We start from the raw sequence: 18,300 nt of genomic DNA, 5'->3' as shown, positions 1-18,300 counted from the left end.
AATGCATTTGCTGCTCCACCTATGTCACTATGAGGTCACTGATTCCTGTGTTTCGTTAGTGTTGCTCTGATTGACAAGGGAGAGGGTACACCCTCCCATCCAGAGAATGTATGGCCATGTACTGTATGGCTATGGCATTTGCACTCATGATCTCCCGCTAATACAGCAAACGCTTTTCTTTTGCACCACTCAGGAACCCAGCCATGTTGATAAACATAGGAGCATATTGTATGCAGCAGGGCTGCTTGTGTATCATGGATGAACATTTGCTGTGTGCATACCTGAATTAATCTTCAGTAAATGTTTCATACTCTTCAGGTCCGCTGTGGTTTAAATTGCTAACTTTTATCTATACTTCAGTAAAGAGAACCAAGTTTGTTAGAAAATATAGCGGGCATAACTCTGGGAGCCGGCTGGATTTGTCAAACTTCCTGTGGGAGTTGGTCAGAATTCTTTCGGAAGTGTGGGGTAGAGGGGAGGAAAAAAAAACAAAAAAAAAAAACAGTACACACCTCTAATACTTGTAAGTCAAAAAGTTCACAAGACCACCAGCAAACTGGTCTTTTCTCTCACTGTTTGTGACTCACCAAGAATAGACTTAATGTGCCAAGGTGCTTGAACACAGTTATATAATAGGCCTTAAATAATTAAGCGCACAGATTCCACTTGAAGCCACTTATAGTGAAAGCTTTGTGGGCTTTGGTTGGATGGTGCACTATTGTTGCTCTTGCTGTGACTGTGGGTAGCTGTTAACGAGCCGAAGTGCTCCTGGCTACAGCGTGTGGGAGAAAAAGCCCATTCTCAATCACCACAGACAAATCCATCTGATGAAAATTTAAACGCTAATTTGTTATTTAACCGAAATCCTGAAAAGGAATTCGGTTCAAAGACATTTTTTAACATCGAACAGTACGGATCTGGAACAAATTAAAGATAAGTGAATAATACTTGGGAACACAACAGCAGTAAATAACATCCAGGTCCTAATTTGTGGACTCCAAAACTGTCTGTTTGACATTTAGTGTATAAAATGATTAGCTCTGTTTGTCTGTACCAACCATGTTCAGATGAGGAGAGAGTGCTCTGTCACACTTTACTTTAAACTTCCCTTCAAAGACTTCACTCTGAGACCTTGCTTAGAATCAGGAAGCTGAGACAAACTAATGACCCGCATTAGTGACTGTTTTGGTTGTGACTGGTGGAAACAGCATTTCCTGGTAGGATAATGACATACGAGTTAAACAGGAAACAATAAAGTTGGCAAAGCTCTTTGATTTTTTTTTTATTATTATTATTATTTTTCCAGCTGTAATGAAGATGTGTGGCAAATTCCTGTGTTCATCACTGGTGTTTTGAGCTCCAATTTCGACTGCATGTTTGCAGGAGATTTCGAGTGACTCATAGAGACAAGCATCTACAACACAGACAATTTCAGTTTTCCTGGGGCTGTTTAACTTTTGGAACTTTTGGGGTGGCAAAGAGTCAGAGAAAGGGAAAGGGAAAGAGGGAGCAAACTAGGGAGTTGAGATCAGTTTACATATTTTATGGCTGTTGGTTCAGCAGTATGAAGCCTCAGGTGCTTTGTCTTAGGACATAATTCTTCATTTAATAAAAGAATGTGCTTCAATACAGGGTTGGACCTCTTTCAGTATTTTTTAGTATTTTCTGAAGAAGACAGATAATGTATGAATCAAGTATATCTTTGATCTTTCCACATCTTAAATTTCCATTAAAGCCTTCTGCCAAAGCCAGCTTTTCCTTTTTATTTGCATGAATGCTCCACATAAAATTATTTTCATGGAATATGTTCTGGTGACAGGATCCGGAAACACATCCAGATATGAATCTCTAGTTAAAAAAAAAATTTAAAAAAAAAAAAAAGGGGGAAGGAAAAAGAAAGAAAAAAAAAAGATGTTTTTTTTTTCTGAGAAAAATGTATAGATTCCATTCATTACTAAATGAATGTATACAAAGCAATGTGATGCAGAAGAAAATGAAAGACAGAAGGTGAGAAAGAGAATGACAAAAAGCGAAAGAGAAGAGAAGGCAATGTTGGAGCCCACTCACCTGGAATGGAGTACTGCTCTTTGGCTGTGATGGAGACAGAAGGAGAAAGCAATGACATCAGTAAAGTACAGTTAAATGGATGAATTGGACCCTGGCAAAGGCGGGTGCAGGATTTTTAATTCAACTTGTCATTTTCTTTTGTTTTTATGTTTTACCAATCAGAATAGGATTAGAATAGGATTACATGATACAACAAATAAAAATCATTACTGCTTTCACCTAGCAACAAGTTTTATGCTGTGGTTTGCATTAACACTAGTTAAGAAATTAATGACATCAAACGTCAACTAAGTAAATCCAAGAGAAGCTAATTGTGTAATCTTCAGTCTTCTGTGAATAGCAAGGGCAGGTCTGAGGATGTCAGGTCCCTAAATAAGAGCATGTTTGGCAGCTGTTCCACTCTGAGACCACGTTTACAGGGATGGGCCCATTCAGACAGGATTAGACAGTTGTTAGAAAAACCACTAGGGAAATATGTGCCAGGCTGCTAAGCTCTGACACTCACGTGTTTCCAAGATGCTAAGGCCAAAAGGAAGGCAGCAGGAACTTGTGTTTACGCGTAGGTTTGGGTGTGTACATTGGTGAGAAACTCAATGTCTCAAATTCAGTGCTTGAGAAAATCAATGTCTGAAACCAGAATCACTTTCTGTTAATGAGCAAATAAGACCAGGAACTACTGGAAGAGAAAATCTCCTTTGTGTAGATCCCCATCCACAACTTCCTCCACTAAGTTTAATTTTCTTCGCTGACAAAGAGTGCATTGATTAGTTAGACTTAGCTTAGTACTTTGTTTTAGTTAAGCAGTGACAGCACCCTCATGGAATGCATGATAAAGTGAACAGGAAGATGGTAGAAAAGTACATAACAAGCTGCATGACTGGCAGAAATTAATAAAAGAAAGCAATGGCTCACCAGAACAGCGGAACTTCTTGCTTTTGATCTGGCCAATGCGCTTGTTAGCAAGGCGGCGTGGGCTAGCGCATCGTGCACCACTCGTCTCGATCGGGTTAGCACGGAGATAGTCGGCTAGCCATTTGAGGTTACAGTCACAAATAAATGGGTTCTGGGCCAGGTGACTGTAGTGGCCAAGTGAAAAAAGAAAAAAAACATTAGCATTCAGACAAACATACTGACTTTACAACACTTTATAGATCTTTATGCAATATTTAAAAGCAATCAATACAAGAGCTATATTTTTCTCTTAAACCTAATGAATGTTAACTGGGCCATATGAAAAGGCTAGGGGTAATAACCAATGATATTGTACTGAAGGGCTTTCATAGTAAAATGGTGTTACTTTATTCACAGTGGTCTTTCTATATTAACAATAGTTGTATTTAATAATTACTAGCTTGGTTTGGATACGACAGCAGCAAAGGTTTTCAATAATTGTCTGCAACCATTAATCTATCCAATATCTCTATTTCCTATGGCCAGTTAACTCTCAACATGTCTATCATGACTAGGGACTAGTTTCAGTTTTAATGTAATCTGATAACACCGTTCCAGTAACTGTTAAACCTTTTTTTGTTCCCTGCATGCTGTCCAAGAGTTGAATGAGAGGGTACACAGTAGCTGGGAGTGCTGGAGTGCTAGACATGCGGCAACCATAGCTGTGGTCATACGAGCTCAGTGTCTAAATCTAGAACAATGCAGGCAGTGGACAATGGGGGAGGTTATCTTAAAGTGGTTCCTCACAATTCAGTCTAAATATAACAACCATTTTGGCTTTTCTTTCTAAATGTCACCCAGTATGCTTTATTGACTTTAGAGACACATGTTGGGAAGGAGACAAGAAAACATTAAGAAAAAAATGTCTTGGTCTTGCATGCCATGTCTGGGTTTGTGTGCAGCTTGGTTGCAACACTTCTTCAACTGATTGCTCAGCTAGCAGTATTGTAGAAGTGTAGCCACTAAAAAAGACAAGGAACATGTTGGACTTTGTGATTATCTCAAAGTTTTGGGCTGGAGGGTGTTGATTTTCATATTCTATGGTTTATGGAGCTGTTCGGGAACCCAGGAGGAATACAGACTATTTTCTGAAGTCCTCCTAAGATAAAATTACCAGTGAGAATGATGTATGATATGCTCTTTACATCCTTACACCACTGCTGTATTATGAGATAAGATTACAGGTATAAGCAAAATGTGTCATTACATGTATTAAGGTGGCAACTGAGCAGAATTATGAGAAAAGGGCACTTGAGTTAGTTGGGCAAAAATATTGTATGCCTTTACTTGTGGGAGGTGGTATGGCCAAAAGACAGAAATGTTTGTGCTTTCTGATGCCTAGAAATGAATTCATCAGATGATAGAATGAAGAACCCATCCTTCATTCTATCATCTGATGAATTCATTTCTAGGACGAAAGTTAGGGAGGCACTTACAGTGTCTGAATGGCACGCAGCGAGGCAAAGGTGCCCTTGGCCAGTGTCTGGATCTTATTGTCATAGAGAGACAGCAGCGAAAGATTCTGCAAGTCTTGGAATGCATTAGCACGGACACAGTGTATCTTATTGGCATTCAGTAGTCTGGGGAGAGGAGAGGAAGCACAGAGAAAAATAGACTGATGAGAGCAAGTCAAAGAAGACACATTTATACTTGTAAAATACTGATTTGAGCCAAATTGCAGATTGCAGTCTATTCTCTGGTTATCACTTCAACCAGGTTTATGGTATTTATATAAGGACTCCAAGGTTTTGTCAAACTTACAGCAGCTGGAGAGCGTAGAGTCCGTCAAACACTCCTTTGGGTAACTCTGTGATCTTATTCCCATACAGCACCCTGTAGGTCAGAGAAATCAGTATTTGCAGTAATGGAAGTCTAAATCGAACAGACTGATACATATGGTACTGATATTTCAAGCAAGTGTAACTGTTTTAAGCTGTCAGGCTGGGATGCTTGGAGAGGCCCTTGATGAGTTCAAATGTTTACTCTCAAAAAGCTGATCTAGGCACCACATGATTCAGGGTCTTTGGTTAAATTCAACACAAACATTTTGACAATCAGCACACTTACAAAGAGTTGAGGGAACGCAGGCCTTGGAAGGCATCAGGAGCAATCTCGGAGATCTGGTTGTTGCTGAGGTCTCTGTGAACAGGGGAAAAATAGGATAATGAGACAGAATGTATTGCAGAGAATGAGAAAGTAAGTAATAACAAAGAAAGAGTGACAGACTTGGACAAGTGCTTTGACCCTGAGCCCCAATTTCCTAGAACCACTGGAACGTCAGTCACCCATGACTGTCTCCACTCAATCTGATCAGTCATCTGCTGACAGTCAAGAAGCATTTTTTGGGCACCCAGTCTGCACCCATTTACGTGGCTACCCACAGAGAGCTGTGCATGGGTTGGCTGAGGATGCAGTTGCCCAGGGCATGGTTTCTGGTTGGCTTGGCCTGTATGCCCAATGGTGGAGTGATGAGGTGGGATATTACAAAGGGGCAGGGCTTTTCCCTCATACTGGAACACAGTTTAACAAACTCCACAGGTTCATGGCCCTCTGTCAAAACCACAGCAGGCATTCTTTGAGCTCTGAGCTTCCTAGACGAGACAGGGCTGCTGAGTATTTTCTAACTGCCTAAAATAATGTCTCGGAAGGGAACAAAGCATGCACAATGCTTCAACTCTGTCAATCTGTGTTGTGAAATAGTGTATAAGGGAAGAGGCTGTCCTTTCAATGTACATTTAGGTAACAACCCCAACACAAGTCAGGTGAATGTGTTTAAATCAAATACAGACATGTAGTATTGAGTCCTTCAGCCAAATATGTGCTTTTCACTCAGATGATGTACTGTGGTTCCTCCCAGACACTTAAATTGATATGATCTGATGTACATTGGGAGTTTGTCTGCAGGAAGAAGTCTGAAGTCTGAGTTGGTCTGCAGGAAGAAGTCTGAAGACTGATTTCTTGCACATTGTGGTGAATAATATGTCCTTGATCTTGTCAATCACCCCCCAGCTAGTCGTTTTAGACAGACCAGCCAGTGGTCTAAATCCGAGATTGAAATAAGTTTCTACAAGTAACAAAGCAACAAGATGACCATAACTGTGATGTGCATGAAGTCAGCAGACAATTCTAAAACTGGTTTGTGGTTTGTATCAACAGGAATGTTGAGGAACAAACTTTTTCTTCACCACCCTTCCATTAGTGGATTACTTGGACTCTTCTAGTCTGGTGAAAAGTTATGATGGCAAGTAAGACAGTTGAAAAAGCAGACAGGATAAAGAGAGGGAAATGTGTGAGTGTTATTTTTATACAGATTAAGCAGTGCCATGACTTGTTTGGTTACTGGGCCAATGCATCACTGAAGGACAAGAGAGCGGCCTCTGAAATAGAAAAAAGAAATTCTCCTTCTTCCCACGGCTGCTATTTGAAGGCCAAAACTAGGCAAAAGCCAACGTTTTTGTGGATGTGGCTCCTGCTTCAGGTCATTCAGGCCATCGAGTCTAAAGTCTTCCATCTGGGATGCTTGTCCTCCCATGGACGGTAATCCCTCTGGGCACACGTTACAATGAGTTAAGCATGAACTGTTGTAACTTGTTTACAGTAATTGGAGAAAATGTTTCATAAATATGCAAAACTCCACCTAATGCCATATGTTCTGTTTTTCAGACTGACAAATTGGGCTAGAAGAGTCATGTCCCCTGTAGACTGATTGATTGAATGACTCATTATTGTTGAGCTGTGCAAGCATAGGAGTGATTGGGCCTTCTGTACAGTAGGTGGTGAAATAGAACCTATGGTAGAAATTTATCAATATACTCAAGGGTGTTAAGAAACTTGGCTTATCCATAATTTTTTTTCCCACCAATAATCTGACAAATGCCTCATGAGCTATGATTATTCCCGAAGGCTGTGAAAGGGCTGACTACTAGTGATAGGGCTCTTACTACTTAAAAGGAACCTTGACTATAAGACTTTAGGCCTTCATACGCAACAATTGCCCTCTCCTACTAAAATACGTTGTTAGAAACACATGAAATATTTTCATTACTTTAAAAATCCTTAATGTTTAATACATATTTTAACCTAAGGAGGCCATCATTACTTTACATGTGCAATGCACTCTGATTCGATGACGTAAAATGGTTGCACTTGAGCATTCTGAACCACACTCAATAGCACCATTAAAAAAAATAATTAGCTACTAGCCCAGGGAGCAGGAAAAGAATGCCACACTGTGCTGCTTTTGGCTGCAATTTTCTAGTTCTTCTGTGCTGTGATACAGGGGATATCTGTAAATATAATCAAACCCATACACATATTGTTAGTGTGTTTTTCTGTATATTCACATAATGTAAAGCTCCTGTAAAATTAGCTTAAAACGCCTAGCCAAGGGATACCCAAAGTAAAATTAAAGTTGTTCTTGAAACATTTGGAGTACGTACATGGTTTTGGTCTCTTTTGAAAGGTGGACTAAATATTTTTACATAATTGGATTGTTTAGTCCTTTGCCAGTGTAACAAGATGGTGGTATGACAGAGACATTGATTGTAGCTGCTGTTGTGATTGTATCTGGAAACGGTTTATTTTAACAGGATAAAATATATGGCGGCGAGATGGCTGATAATCCCTAAAATTATTGATATTAGAATACGATTTATCCTAAAACAATAGTTTAATCCATATGCTTGCCTTGAACAACAAACACTCTCGGTTTGCATAGACATGCAGTTGCTTCACAGGCACCAATATAATCAATATTGCCCCACTCTTGTCTCCTCACCTCTGTGATCATCTTCATTTTGATGATTATTTTGAGTAATGTCTTCCATCTTCGCATCCTCGCTTAAGTTACATTCGGGTTCAAACGGAAAACATGTTTATATCGCTGTAGGGTCACTGGAGAATCAAGACTGTTACAACCATTTGAAGTCACTACCCAGAATGCACTGTAATGTAAACAGCAGTGGCAGCCTATGAGTGAAAGGATTTTTTTATTTTATTTTAAATGATATCTAGAGTGTTTTTGTATAACAGATTTACATAGTGGATGTCAGCGTTAATCTAATCATGTCTTCACAGTTGGTATTCCCTTTAAGAGTCCACTTTACAGAAATCAGATCTTGGACAATGCGGACAAATACCAACAAAGGATTGGTTGGAAGATGGATGTGGTGGGAAATTATGCCACTCAAGTTCCACTGTTTTGCTCAAGAATTGGACTTCTCAAGCGCACAATTCGTAGGCACTTCAAGGCAATTCTAGTACTTGGACAGGATTTGACAGAATACAGGTGATATCCAGAATGACAATAGTGCTTTATTTATATAGTTGTACTGACAAGAGGTATGTTATAAGGTGTCTGTGTGTTCATGAGCTTTCTTCCTTCCTTCCTTTCTTTCTTCTGTATGTTTGTTTTTGTTATTAGGGATTTCCTTAAACCAGAGGATCGTCTGAAATCCTGTACAACTGACATCTGCAGGGAAAATCCGGTGCAGTTAACAACTGTGCAGCAAAACTAGGCTTGTCTCGTCTTGCTGTCATTTGTATTTTTACTGTTTGCTGTTGAAGTATTATATGCCAAGAGAGTGACACTCCTTTTATTCACCAGTGACAGTGATGGGCAAATGTCAAAAGAACTATTTTGTGTGGAAGCCGACTTACTTGCTTTTGTGTCTAATTTTGAAAATACAAGTTAATATAGCATGATAAACTATTAACTTCCTGTCATTTTTATGTTATTTTCAGCGCTTTTTGGTCGATAAACTCACATTCGGCGTAGCTTCTTGTACGGTGAAAATGCTCCTGGTGGGACAGACTTAATGCCGTTCTGTTCCAGTCGTCTGTGGAATGAGGAAAAGAAGAAGGGAGAGAAGAAGAGAGGGGCATTGGTGGAAGTCAGAAAACCAGACAACAAAGAACGCCATGGCAACAAAGCTCATTAACATGCAGCCGCTCGGCCTGATTGCATAATGGTCAGGTGCTTCTTGTTATCCCGGCCTCAACTGGATCATATTTACATAATAACAAGTTATTGTGCCAGTGACAATGACAATCATGGAAATGCTTGAAATAAGGGAAGGTTATTAGCATTTTCAACTGACATTGTTGGCCTCGAGTCTCTTTCCTTGGGCCAGCTCACACACTTTATGATTGTACTTGATCCTCAAGAACCTCAAGATCCGCAAGAACTTCACTGAACTATATTTCAGATATACTTATTATGCTGAATAAAAATCAGTGGGGCCAGTTAGCAAAAGGCTCCAGTTACTGTTGGTCTCATAGCCCAGTATCTATAGTGCCCACCCTTGGTAAATATAAGCATAAATATAAATATAAGTCTCTGTTGTTTATCCATATATACACACACACACACACACACATATACATATATATATATATATATATATATATATATATATATATATATATATATATATATATATATATATATTTGATAAATATGTCTGTAACAATTACTGGCACCACTATGAATTTATATGAGGAAAATTTCTTTGAAGTATATTCCCATTAAAATGTTACTATTTTTAATACACCTGGGTGACTAGGAACAGGAAATTGTTCACAGGGTGTAAATATGAGGTAACACATAGGCCAAATTCCCTTAGTCATTCATAACAATGAGTAAGACCAAGGAATATAGCTGTGATGTGCAGCAAAAGGGTGTTGTGTTTCACAAATGGGAAGTGACTATAAGAAAATAGCACAAGCATTGAAAATGCCCATTTCCACCATCAAGGCAATAATAAAGAAGTTCCAGTCAACTGGAAATGTTATGAATCAACCTGGAATTGGACGTGTGTCTATATCGTCTCAACAGACTGTGAAGAGGATGGTTCGAGTGGCCAAAAAATCTCCAAGGATCACAGCTGGAGAATTGCAGAAGTTAGTTGTGTCTTGGGGTCAGAAAGTCTCCAAAACTACAATCCAGAGTCATCACCACAAGTTGAAGGATTTCAAGAAAATAGTCTCTACTCTCATCCAGAAACAAACTCAAGCGTCTTCAGTTTGCCAGACACTACTGGAACTTCAAATGGGATCGGGTTCTATGGTCAGATGAAACCAAAATAGAGCTTTTTGGCAATAAACACCAGAGGTGGTTTTGGTGCACACAGAGAGGTAGCCAGATGGAAAAGTACCTCAAGCGCACGGTTAATTACGGTGGTGGCTCTTTAATATTTTGGAGCTGATTTTCTGCCAGAGGACCTGGACATTTTGTTAAGATACATGGCATCATGAGGCATGAGGCATCATGGACTCTATCAAATATCAACAGATATTAAATGAAAACCTGACTGCCTCTAAAAGAAAGCTTCAAATCCAGCTGGACAATGATCCAAAACATACATCAAAATCAACACAAAAATAATTTACTGACCACAAAATCAAGGTCCTGCCATGGCCATCCCAGTCCCCTGACTTGAAACCCATAGAAAGCCTGTGGGGTGAACTGAATAGGAGAGTCCACCAGCATGGACCTCGAAATTTGAAGGATCTGGAGAGATTCTGTATGGAGAAATGATCTCAGAACCCTTGCCATGTATTCTCCAACCTCATCAGGCATTATAGGAGAAGCCTCAGAACTGTTATCTTGGCAAAGGAAGATAGCACAAAGTATTAACTTAAAGGGTGTCAATAATTGTTGCTCATCTATATTTAACAAATATATTTTTTTGATAAACCTGTGTTTTGTTTGCAATTGTTTGATATCCATGAGAGCACAGTATTTTTTGTGAATTTTTTAAACAAGAGATTAAACAATAAAGACAAATTTTCACAGCCTCCTTATATTGACCAAGGGTGCCAATATTAGTGGAGGCCACCGTATAACTCCGTATGGTTCTGTTTCTTTAATCAACTACAATGCTGTTTGTTGCTAACTCTTGAGAGCTTCATTTTGTCTGTAATACAAAAAAGCCATTAACAGATCCATAGAGGTGTGTTCTTATTATAAGCTGACAGTAATGGCATTAGGGCTGTGCATTGTCAAAAGCAGCATTATTAAGTGACAGCAAGGGTTAAATGGCTAAAAGAACTAAACCTCAGCTTCATAATCCCAATGTCTCACTGCAGAAACTTGCCAAATGAGCATCTGATGGCTGTTCACTTCACCTATAAAAACTGTTCATGTTCTTCTTCCTCCTTCCTCTCATTTTAAAAGAGAAATGAAAAAGCAAAGGTAAGCACTGATCAAGGTGACAAAAAAGGAAATGCCATGTGACATACAGAGTTTAGTTTCGGTGTTACTGAAACAGGGACCCCGAGCAAAATTGAATCTCTCACATCTGAGATTCCTCAAACCACTACACTGCTGGCATCATTAGAAACCACAAGTTGTTCTGGCCTCTTTTTACATCGCAGGCAGCTATTAGGAGACTTAGTATTAAGCCACACACAATCAGTTCTCGCCATCAATCTTGCTGAGTCTCACGTCCAGAATCTGTCTCTGCGGCTTTAGCTCGATGCACCTGCACTTGTGTCATTACACACTTGCAGATATGTACTGCTGCAATATGTACATATTGTGATTACACATTATTATACACGTCTCATTGTGACACAAAATGTTTCATGTATGCATCTGGCTGGTGATGTACTGATTTACCGATGTCCTCTTTAAATTAATTGTGTATATTTATGTCACCGGCTGACTATGCCTATGTGCAGTGTGTAATGACAAGTCAGAGTGCGCCAAAGGCTCAAATTCAGACTGTTTAACTGTTATTAAATGCATGTGTGGCGATCCCTTTGTGGAATCTTTACAAATGAGATGGCTCTAATCAGCGTCAGCTGTGCTGGAAAAAGTCCGGGAATGCAATAAAGATTTATTTCTCTCGCGTTTTGAGAGTCCCATTAGTGACTGTGCTTGCTGGCCTGTTTTATATATATATATATATATATATATATATATATATATATATATATATATATATATATATATATTAACACACACACTTAAGAAGCTTTCACTTAATGACCACACATTTCACCTCTGCCACAAGGCATAAGTCTTGATCCCCCCTAAGCCTTATTAAAAGGGGCGATTTTAAAAGCTGTGAAGTGACCTATGCCACCAGTGCAGACAAAACTGCCTCTACTTGCATACATAAGCACGATTGTGGAATACTTCCACCACAGAGGCACTTCTTTGCTCATAGATAAGTTAACTGTGGTTTTATTTCAATTTGGGCCCTCAGCGAAGATTGAAGATCATTGATATTTTTAATGGAATAACAGTGGTGGCTGTGAAGACTGATTTGCATAATTTTTAATTAAGCAAGATATTCCACTTCAAAGATGCATTTAGTGGGAATTAAAGAATTGCACATTAAATTGCACGGATGACGGAAGTTCCAGACCACCGGATAAAGCTAAGCACATTCCTGTGGTGTTCATGATTTAGACCACTCTTTTCCAGGCATTATATATTTTGTTCTTCAGCCTTTTCAGACTTTATAAATACACATCCATACTAATTTACTAGACACATTCTACCAAGATGCTTTAATGACCAGGAGTCTCAGGCATAAATATAACTACTGTGCACATGAGCCTCTTGCCCATCCCCAAAATCAATACTTAGTGACTAAGTTCTGTCACGATGTAGAGATCAGGAGATAAATAAAGAAGCTTACACAATGGCAGATTGGAATTGATTAAGGGTCAGAACAAAGCTTCCACAAAGATAGGATTGATTATCTACAGACAAGCTGCCCAGAGCCTCCAATCAAAAGGGGACAAAAAGAAAGACACTCATCCAAAATAATCCATGAGTGAGAATGAAATAATCAAGGGAGTACAATCAATTCATGCTATGCCATTCATCAGCTCTGAATTTGATAGCTACAAGTATCACCCTGATTTTCCCTGACGTGACTGTGTTCTGTTAATATGACCTTTAAAAATAAAAAATAAAAAGCTGGGACTTTGTTAGAAATTATAAGAAACTTGATAATGATCCCTTGGTACCAAGCTGAAGTACCCAAAAAGGCAAAAAGTAAAGGCTAGTTTTGCTGCATAACAACAGACTGTCAAAAACAAGTCAGGCTGAAAAAAAGCATGCCTTTGAAACCCCCAATCTGCAGTAATCATAGACATTACAAACATACTCCCACATAGGCCCAGACCAGGAAACAGAAAAATAATGACTGTTGGGCTTCTGTGATTTGTTTCGAGGCCATGAGCTAGCATGGCTATCCTGTTGTAATTGAAATCTATTGTATAACGAAGGAGAAGGAGAGACTTGTGAAAGCTGGATAAAGTGGGTAGCAGAGTGTTGAGGTGGTGCCGTCCTGGAGGAACCATGAGTTGGAAGGAGGGCAAGAAGTTCAGAGTTCAGCATGGACAATGGGAGGATGGATGTCTGTACTAAATTGATGAAAAGTACATCATAAACGGGAAAAAACCTGACAAGCCTCCAAGATTTTATTAGAGTTTTTGAAGCTGGAAAGTAATCTATTGACCTCATATATCATAGGACATACTTTTATAACTTATTTTGAAAAGGGAAAACATTTCAAAGTCTTTGGGGAAAGAAAACTCACTGGACAGCTGCGGATGAGCAGTTTTTTGAAGGCCTGAGGATGGAGACAGGCTAGTTTGGGAATACAAGTAGATACACTTGACTGAACACAGCTTAAACACATGATTTTTGGGACAAAACCAGAGTTTTTAGCATTCCCATACTGCAATATAAATGTCCTAAAACTTCATTCTGTACAAATTTTTAAAAGTAAAAGTGTGTGTTATCACATTAACTCCTGTGTCAAGATGGCCCCAGGACTGTACAGAACCAGAGCTACTTCAAATGTGAACACCCTCTTCAGAGCTCTCATGCCACCTGGGAAAGTTCTGGCCTCCTCTGAAGGTTACTGCCAAGGCACCGAAAATGGGTCAGGGTTATTAAGCAACACCCATGTTGTGCATGTATTTTTAAATTTTTTCTTTTCTTTTCTTTTTTAAGTAAACTGAAATGTGCCCTCACCTTAATGAGGTGAATTGAGAAGTATTGCTTTTGTTCACATCAAAATGGGTATTTCCTTACAAAATATAAAGAATGACACGTGTGTGTGTGTGTGTGTGTGTGTGTGTGTGTGTGTGTGTGTGTGTGTGTGTGTGTGTTTGTGCAAAACGATAAACAAATGCATAGGCACAGTAATAAAGCCATTGAAACACATATAAATTCCTGTTATGGTTTGTGCTCATAGCTCTCCTCACATTCAGGCCTTCTGTGAGAGCTCTTACACATTATGAGTATTATATTAAATTATATTAGCCCACACAAAGCCGGGTCTAGACATTTGGAGGCCCTAGGCAAAATTTATGTTGGAGGCCCCCCACAACCCTCCTCCCTCCCTCCACCTTTCAGAAGAAATAAAAAGCACTTGAAAAAATATGATTCCTAATCTTTTTATTTATACAACATCTGTATTAATATTTGAATGCTTTACCTATACTTCCATATTACTTAAACTTTAACTAAGGTAAACACACACACAAAAAAATCCTTTTTTACTGATGCTATCATGGCCATGTCCACCTACAGAGGCACTCTTCTGGAGAGGATTCCCCCTCCTATTGAACCAATAAAGACTATAGATATAGTCATATTATGTGTTGTAGTGCAATACCTTAAATATGCACTACATACACAAGTCACTGTGGAAGTGAAAGAGACAAACTACTAGTTTGAAAGAATAGTTCATTTCTTCATAAAATTCTATGCTTATTTTTCACTAATTAGCATTTATGTGTTTAAAACTAAAATGAAGTATTATGTTAGAGAAGTAATGTAAACTTAAGCAGAATTTAGAAGATATACAGACTGTTGAGGTACTTTTTTTTTGCCATAGAATTTTTATTGGAAAATCGCATTTTACATATTATAACACCCTATCCAACAACCCCCACCATGCCCGGCCCCAACAAAATAATCACAGCCAAAACCAAAAGAAAGGGGGAGACAAAAAAATAACAAACACAATACCTCCCCACCCCCCCCACCCCCTGCAACCCCAAAAACAAACAAACAAAAAAAAGTTAAAGTAAGATGATTAGTATTTACCATCTACCTTCCCTCAATCCACCTCCAGGGTGGGTACATCATTGAAGTGGGTAATAGATTGTTGCCATTTTCCCAAAAATGATTCACCCCTTCCTCTGATGTTATACTTGATTTTTTCAAGTTTTAAAAAGAAGATGAAATCTTTAAGCCAGACTGATATAGAGGGGGGTTGTGGAGAGGTCAAAGATTCTGCTATATTCAGCAATATTCTGCGCCGAGCAAGTAACGAGGCAAAAGCCACAACACTAGCTTGTTTACGGTTCCGAGGCTGATGCTGAGATGGAACACCAAAGATGACAATTAAAGTTGAGGTCCGTTTTTTTTTTTTTTTTTTTTTGAAACATTAAAAATGCTCTAGTGTGTTTCCTCTTTCACTTTGAATACAAACTTCCTTACTTTAGTATTTTGCTAGTCAGCTCCCGATGTAATGTCATTCTACGCGCAAATTCAAAGTGCCTGACAGGCTTGACCTGTTGACGGCACTCACGGTCTTTTGAACTCAGAATAAACTGCCAAATGATCTATCCCAAAATAATGCTGATTGACAGAACAAGGCCCAGTTTAATTTTAGAATACACTACAATGACTCCAAAATAGATGATGTAAGACATGTAAGAGAACTCACATACTTGCATCACGAGCTACACTTTCTATGCATGCCTGCTTAACCTTTTGCTTAGCAACTCCAGAAGGATATGCTCGTTTCAGCGCCATCATAATTCACTGACTTAAAGTCAGTCAGAGGCAGAAAAGTTGCATTTTATCCATCGTACCTTATCTTGTCATACATTCAGAGGGTGGGACCCACTTTGAAACGGTAATATTAATTGGTTTCACTACAGTTGAGTGACAATTCATCTATATCCAACGGACAAACAACCTAGACTTTTGCTGCCCGTCTTGATTGGTGGATTACCATTTAGAGATGCTATGGTTATGGAGGCCCTTCCTCCAAGCCCGAGACCCTAGGCAATTGCCTACTCTGCCTATAGGTAGCACCGGCCCTGAGTCCACAGTGAAGCTGAATATCATTACAAGATGTGCTACATAATAACATTCAAAGTCAAACCAACCCAAATTCAAAGTTAATCACATTTGCCCTTTTTAGTGCTACATCAGTAAAGTGAAAATTCCAGAATGGTTTAGAGGCCAAGAAAATACTGACAGCTGGCCAAGGACATATTAGATTATCGATAGCATCTCTTCAGAGTGTGAACAGCCTGATGGTTTCCTTTGTGCAACTTGGGCTGTGGCTGGATGAATGAGCTGCTAACATGGCCACCCTGTTCTATGGATATGTGCACAGTGTGTGAGGTCTTAGCCGCAATTCACTTTCCTCCTGATACACACCAATACAACACAAGCAGTACTGTGCAAAGACCACTGTAACACCCTTATTATTACATGGCTATTTTTCCTGTTGTAATGATACGACATCGACACAAGATATAGGGGATTATACCTTTATTATACCCTACATTCAGTCCAGAGTTATTGTTATTAAGTATCTAAATTGGATGACTTAGATATTAATTTAAGATATGTTTAAAATGCTTTAATTAAATATAAGGTTTAGATTTATGTAAAGAATTCTTTTTAAAGGGTTTGTTTAGACCAAAAAAGTGTAGTTTTTACCATTTTAAGAATAAAAATGTAATTTCGAATTTGATGGTTGCTGCATGTCTCTAAAAAGTTGGGACGGGGGCGACAAAAATCCGGAAAAGTAAGTGTTACTAAAAAGAAACAGCTGGAGGTTAATTGGCAACAGGTCAGTAACGTGATTGGGTATACAAAGAGTATCTTAGAGAGACAGAGTTTCTCAGAAGTAAAGATGGGCAGAGGTTCACCAATCTGCGAGAAACTGTGTCTTCAATTTGTGGAACAATTTCAGAATAATGTTCCTCAACGTAAAATTGCGAAGGCTATGAATATCTCATCATCTTCAGCACATAATATAAAAAAATTCTGAGAATCAGAAGAAATCTCTGGCCGCAAGGGTGAAAATCAATATTACATGCCCGTGATCTTTGGGCCCTCAGGCGGCACTTCATTAAAAACAGGCATGACTCTGCAATGGAAATCACTGCATGGACTCAGAAACACCATCCAGAACTCATTGTCCGTGAACACAGTTCCCCGTGCAATTCATGAATGCTTGATAAAGCTCTATCATGCAAAGAAGAAGCCATATGTGAACATGATCCAGAAACTCTGCTGTCTTCTCTGGGCCAAAGCTCATTTAAAATGGACTGAGGCAAAGTGGAAAACTGTTCTGTGGTCAGACAAATCAAAATTTTATATTCTTTTTGGAAACCATGGACGCCACTTCCTCTAAACTAAAGAGGACTAAAGAGGAGATGGACCATCCAGCTTTTTAAAAATTTTTTTTTTTATCAGTGCTCAGTTCAAAAGCCTGCATCTCTGATGGTATGGTATTAGTGCGTATGGAATGGGCAGCTGGCACATCTGGAAAGGCACCATCAATGCTGAAAGGTATATACAAGTTTTAGAGCAACTTCCATCCAGATTCCATCCCATCTTTACTTCTGAGAGACTCTGACGCTCTAAGATACTATTTTTATACCCAATCATGTTACTGACCTGTTGCCAATTAACCTAATTAGTTACAAAATGTTCCTCCAGCTGTTTCTTTTTAATAACACTTACTTTTTCAGTCTTTTGTTGCTCCAGCCCAACATTTTTTAGAGTGTTGCAGCCATCAAATTCAAAATTACCTTTTTTTTTTTTCTTTTCTAAAAATGGTATATTTTCTAAAAATTTCCTGTCTAAACATTTGATACGTTTTCTAGGTTCTACTGTGAATAACACATGGGTTTATGAGATTTGCAAATCATTGCATTCTGTTTTTAATTACATGTAAAAATCTCTCTCTCTTTCTCTCTCTCTCTCTCTCTCCCTATATATATATATATATATATATATATATATATATATATATATATATATATATATATATATATATAAAATCTTTAACGTTACTACGTACTTGCTGTATCTGCTGAATAATCACTAAAACGGCTGTTCAGATGTGCGAGTCGGCTCCTATTGCTCACCTTAAAGAACCGATTCAATGAACAGAATCTTTCGCGAAGGTCCCAATCGCTGTTGCTACCTCGCCACAGAAACTGTGACTGTGGTAAGAAAGATTTTAAACATTTTTTTAGTACTGTTTTAGTTTATGT

The 18,300-nt window shown here is 38.7% G+C and overlaps 1 protein-coding gene across 4 annotated transcripts in view; it reads right to left on the bottom strand.

The window, feature by feature from the left end:
• Nucleotides 1–18,300, bottom strand: part of slit1a (slit homolog 1a (Drosophila)) — a 109,983-nt gene that overhangs the window by 29,718 nt on the left and 61,965 nt on the right. For 3 of the 4 annotated variants that reach the window (XM_017461709.3, XM_017461711.3, XM_017461710.3), the window contains 6 exons: nt 8,784–8,855; nt 5,086–5,157; nt 4,780–4,851; nt 4,455–4,598; nt 2,980–3,143; nt 2,068–2,091 (listed from right to left, as the gene is read on the bottom strand). In XM_017461709.3, the coding sequence (XP_017317198.1) occupies nt 2,068–2,091; nt 2,980–3,143; nt 4,455–4,598; nt 4,780–4,851; nt 5,086–5,157; nt 8,784–8,855 (548 nt within the window). The remainder of the gene's footprint in view (nt 1–2,067; nt 2,092–2,979; nt 3,144–4,454; nt 4,599–4,779; nt 4,852–5,085; nt 5,158–8,783; nt 8,856–18,300) is intronic. The other variant, XM_053677641.1, reaches the window with a different exon arrangement.

Source organism: Ictalurus punctatus, chromosome 29, assembly GCF_001660625.3.
Source record: "Ictalurus punctatus breed USDA103 chromosome 29, Coco_2.0, whole genome shotgun sequence".
NCBI classification, from domain to species: Eukaryota; Metazoa; Chordata; class Actinopteri; order Siluriformes; family Ictaluridae; genus Ictalurus; species Ictalurus punctatus.
Note: the sequence above shows the minus strand (reverse complement) of the source record. Positions and strands in the feature narration are given on the sequence as shown.